This window comes from Sardina pilchardus, chromosome 6 (genome assembly GCF_963854185.1).
Source record: "Sardina pilchardus chromosome 6, fSarPil1.1, whole genome shotgun sequence".
NCBI lineage: Eukaryota > Metazoa > Chordata > Actinopteri > Clupeiformes > Clupeidae > Sardina > Sardina pilchardus.
The window spans coordinates 3,124,645-3,130,020 of record NC_084999.1 but is presented as its reverse complement, the minus strand read 5'-3'; the positions used below and the strand labels follow the sequence as shown (position 1 = coordinate 3,130,020).

At 45.9% G+C, this 5,376-nt stretch overlaps 1 protein-coding gene across 3 annotated transcripts in view; it reads right to left on the bottom strand.

The window, feature by feature from the left end:
* The window catches only part of LOC134081993 (dual specificity protein kinase CLK2-like), a 9,658-nt gene extending 5,199 nt beyond the window's left edge, over positions 1–4,459 (bottom strand). For all 3 annotated transcript variants that reach the window (XM_062537618.1, XM_062537619.1, XM_062537620.1), the window contains exons 1-5: positions 4,021–4,459; positions 2,048–2,126; positions 1,081–1,147; positions 883–999; positions 385–551 (exon numbers count right to left, since the gene is read on the bottom strand). In XM_062537618.1, coding sequence (XP_062393602.1) covers positions 385–551; positions 883–999; positions 1,081–1,147; positions 2,048–2,126; positions 4,021–4,086 — 496 coding nt within the window. In that variant the 5' untranslated portion in view covers positions 4,087–4,459. The remainder of the gene's footprint in view (positions 1–384; positions 552–882; positions 1,000–1,080; positions 1,148–2,047; positions 2,127–4,020) is intronic.
* Between the last annotated feature and the right edge of the window lie 917 nt (positions 4,460–5,376).

Sequence of the window (5,376 nt, the reverse complement as noted above, 5' to 3'; positions counted from 1 at the left end):
TTTTGTGTTGATTATTGACCATAGCTGGGAAATGGAAAACCACTGTATCCATTGAAAAGCGGCACCCCCTGCTGGCTAAAGTCAGCCCTGACCACTGAGAAGTGACCAAGTGCAGGGCGAAGAGGATTCCAACTGTGTGTGTGTGTGTGTGTGTGTGTGTGTGTGTGTATCCACCTATTCCTTAAACTGGAAATCCGTTCAGTTTTCATCTTCTGTCCATTCTGTTTACATTATAACTTTGGAGAATATTGTGGATATTGTCTGCAAATTGGTGTGACAACATGTGAGACAGTGTGTGTGTCTGTGTGTGTGTGTGTGTGTGTGTGTGTGTGTGTGTGTGTGTGTGTGTGTGTGTGTGTGTGTGTGTGGTAGTGTCTGACTCACACTGCACGGCGAGGCAGATCTGTTGGGCCATGTGACGTATTTGATTGACAGGGTAAGGCAGGTAATGATTCTGCTTCATGAAGTCAAAGGTGCTGAGAGACAGCAGCTCAAAGCTGATGCACATGTGGCCATGGTAGTCGAACCAGTCCAGCATCTGCACACAGAAACTGAGAGAGAGAGAGAGAGAGGGAGAGAGAGAGAAAGAGAGAGAGAGAGAAAGAATATGTTTCATACAGTACATTGGTTGTGGGTACAGTATGTAGCGGAGTCACGCCACTCTGTCAATATGTTGCTTTTATTTTCATATTTGGCATACTTAATCACTTTATATCTGTGATACCATGCTATGATAGCAGTATCTGGATAGACACATGCTTATTATTATTAATAATAATAATAATAATAAACATGACAGGAAAGAGAGTTGCAGGGACACGGAGCTCCATTTGTAGGTTGTCTCCTCTGGACTGGCCTGCTGCTACAGCTCGGAGGACTCACTGTTTGTGCTCTGGGTCTTTGTCATTGATCCTCTCCAAGACGTTGATCTCCAGATGAGCGGCCTCCTTGTACTTCTCCACGTTCTTGATGATCTTCAGCGCCACGCGCCTCCCAGTCCTGACAAACACAGTGCTCAGTGAGCAGAGAGGAGGCCGCAGGGCCAGACCACAGGAGGGCATTTAAGGGATTTGCACTTACTGGCTGCGGTCCAAACACTGAACAACCTTTCCAAAGGTGCCTTCACCCAGACTGCCCTCGATCTCATCTAGAACACACAGAGAGATAAAGATGAATAAAGATGAAATAGATAGATAGATAGATAGATAGACAGACGGATGGATAGATACAGTAGATAGATAGATAGATTGATACAGTAGATAGATAGATAGATAGATACTGTAGATAGATAGATAGATAGAAAGATAGATAATGTATTCATCCCCAAGGGGAAATTACAGTGTTTCAGCAGCAAAACCAAACACAACATACATACGGTACATACAGAAAATGATTTAAAATATTCCTTTCTCTGCCCAGAGGGGAGTCTTTATAAAGAGGGATTCAGAGAGGTACTAATAGAAGGAGAATAGAGAATAGAGAGAGAACAGGACACATGTGCAGCACTGATACCAGGAGCATCCAGGTGACCTCTCGCCCCATCACACTATTGACCACAGTGAACCACGCTGCAGCAGCAGCACTCAGAGCCACACACATGTGGGCACATTACACCTGATCATGCAGGAGGAGTGAGATACAGTATGGGGGCCTCTGCTTTGTATAAAACATTTCTGATGCTATGGACACACAGATGGACCAGCGGACAAGGGTAGACATTTCATTCAGGTAAACTGATATGGTTTGTGTGTGTGCGCACGCGCTCGCGTGTGTGTGTGTGTGTGTGTGTGTGTGTGTCGTTGAGCGTGTGTCTTTGTATGTGTGTCTCTGTGTGCATATGTGTGTGTGTGTGTGTATGTGTGTATGCATCTGTGTGTGTATGTGTGTGTTGTTGTGTGTGCGTGTGTGTGTGTGTCGTTGAGCACGTGTCTGTGTATGTGTGTCTCTGTGTGCATATGTGTGTGTGTGTGTGTGTATGCATCTGTGTGTGTGTGTGTGTGTGTGTGTGTGTGCGCATTTCTGTCTATTTGTGTTGTGTATATCTTACATCTCTCTTGAAGCACATCTCCACTCTGGTAAACCAGGTGACCACGGTTGTCATCCTTCACTGAGGGACTCTCGCTCCGCTATAGGCCAATGCCGGGGCAAAGGTCAAAGGCCAAGCAAAGGTGATTGGTCAATTCATGTGCCCATCACAGCGCCCATTGCCAGGAAGAGGGAAGTTATGGGGGGAAAAGGGAGTAAAGAGGAGAGGTCAGACAGGGTTCACGTACTGCAGAAAGAGTGTGTGTGTGTGTGTATGCGTGCGTGCATGCGTGTGTGTGCGTGTGTGTGTGTGTGTGATGTGTGTGTGTGTGTGAGAGAGAGAGAGAGAGAGAGAGAGAGAGAGAGAGTGCAACATAACACCAGACACCTCTATTGACCTGGTCAAGAGTCATTCAGTACAGCTGGCCAGACACACACACACACACACGCGCATGAAAGCGTGCATGCACGCTCACACACACACACACACACACACACACACACACACACACACTCACACACAGAAACCATCAAAATCAAAGAATGATCACCAGGTGCAGGTCCTGGATGTCGTGTCTGGCCCCTGAGATGGTTCTCCAGCCCCTTACAGCATGGCGCTTAACCACACAGCTCCACTCTGGCCTGACTGACTACAGTAGTGAAGCACAAGCTGCCTTTAGGCTTACTTACTTACTTACTTACTTACTTACAAACTCAGTCAGGAGGACGACGCGATTAAGGAGTTACCTCCTGCCAATCAATCATGGCTCTCTATACTGGACGGATGCAGTACAATTCGTAATTAAAGTATTTTTACATGCGAGAGTAGTACACACAAGTGAATCATGAATAAACATTTGCATGCAATGTGCTTCTTAAATTAGCACATGTTTTGCCATCACAGGTTCCCTGAAATAGTTTAAACTATGAAACCCAGAAAATAAAACATGGACACCAGGACAGTACTCTCAAAGCAAATGTGTTGGAAACAGCTCAAACTGTGCTGCTTCTGTCTAGACACAGAAATGTGCTACAAATAATGCAAGTTGTGTTATTTTCAACACATACTGTGTAACGAATAACAACAGCAATGTGTTGGAAACAACACAAACCATGTTGTCCCTATCAGGACCCAGAGATGTGTTATTTTCAACACATTCGTTGTAAGAGTGTCGTTGTAAGTTGTCCAAACATGTACTCAAATGAGAAGCCCATTGCGTCAAGAGCATCTGTGTTAAGGACAGGGGAGACGTATGGGGTACGGAGTAGGAAGAAGAGCTCCGTAAGGTAGGGCTTAGTCTTAGAGGATATCAACTCACTCAGACTGGACCCCACTGGGGCTAACTGGAGCACACATGCTAATCCTCCCCAAGCAAAAACACACAACAAGCACACACAGATTCACCACACACACACACACACACACACACACACACACACACACACACACACACACACATATAGAGAAAGAGCACAAAGAAAGAGAGACACAGAGAGATAGAAATACAGAGAGAGAGAGTGTGTGTGTTTGATGAAATAAACATTTCTAGTAAACATACACACAAATAAACATTTCTAGTAAACAAAATGTAAACATCAACATAAACACAAAGAAAATACTGACAAGCATCAGACGAAAACATGCTGAGCAGATGAGTTGTCAAGCGAAAAGTGAAGGCCCCGTACAAATACCAACACACATCACAACTGTACTGTACACACTTTCGAACACTTCTCTTTCTTTGACACTTATAACCACAGACGTCCACCCACACACGGACACAAACACAGTCAGACTCACACACACACACACACACACACACACACACACATAAACATAAACACACACACACACACACACACACACACACACACACATAAACACACACACACACACATGCACACACACGTACACGCACACACCCACACACACACACACACACACACACACACACACACACAGAGGGTAAAATGTTAAAAGGTATGGGTACTCACACACAGGCAGTGGCAGAGACAGTCCAGAAAGTTCTTATAGAGAGAGTAGAACTCAGTTTTACCCATCCTGCCATACGGAATATCTAGGCATGTAGCCTACTGAGGGCACACACACACACACACACACACACACACCCAGCAGCCTGCAGCACACACAGGCGGGCAGAGAGGAACATGGAGCTGATAAGACTGGAGGAGCAAGAGGAAGAAGGGATACAGAGACAGAGCGAGAGAAAGAGAGAAAGAGAGAAAGGCTAAAGTGCAGAGCCACAGGAAAGCAAACGCCAGGAGAGAGAGAGGGAGCTAGCTGAGAAGAGAGAGAGGGAGACCATGACAGAGAGACAGAGAGACAGAAAGAAGGGACACAAGCAAAAGGAGAGGTGCAAGCCAAGCTGAAGGAGCGAAGGAACAAGAGTAAGCAGAAGGAGAGGGAGAGAGAAATGAGATGAGAGAGAGAGAGAGAGAGAGAGAGAGAGAGAGAGAAGCTGAGACTGCTTCTATTAATAAACTGTTCTCATGTCCCGCCTGGGAAAATTCTGAGACGCAAATCAAACTTTTGAGCGCGAGGCCGAGGGGATCTGGTTTCTCCTGGCGACCTCCTTATACCTCCTTAACCCCCACCCCCAAACACACATACACACACACACATACACACACATATGCACTCACACACACACACACACACACACACACACACACACACACACACACACACACAGTACACATACACACTCCCCGAAACACACATGCTCTTTCTCTCACACATGCACACACACACACACACATGCACACACACACGCACACACACCCGAACACACATGCTCTCTCTCACACACGCACACATACACACACACACACACCCAAAAACACACCCAAACACACATGCTTAGACACCCATGCACACACACACACACACACACACACACGCTTAGACACCCATGCACACACACACACACACACACACACACACACACACACACACACACACACACACACACAGAGCCCTTGCAGCTATTTTCTCTCCATCAGCTGTAGCTGGACTGTTCTCTTTTTTAAGCGTTGGTGTTTGATATGTGGCTACTTATACTCTTCTCCAACTGCTCTTACCACCCTTAGCACTGCCTCCACTAACAGTAAAGCATATCAGCTGGGTTTAACACACACAACACAACATCCCCACTAGCAATACAGCATATCAGCTGGGTTTAACACACACAACACAACATCCCCACTAGTAATAAAGCATATCAGCTGGGTTTAACACACACAACACAACATCCCCACTAGCAATAAAGCATATCAGCTGGGTTTAACACACACAACACAACATCCCCACTAGTAATAAAGCATATCAGC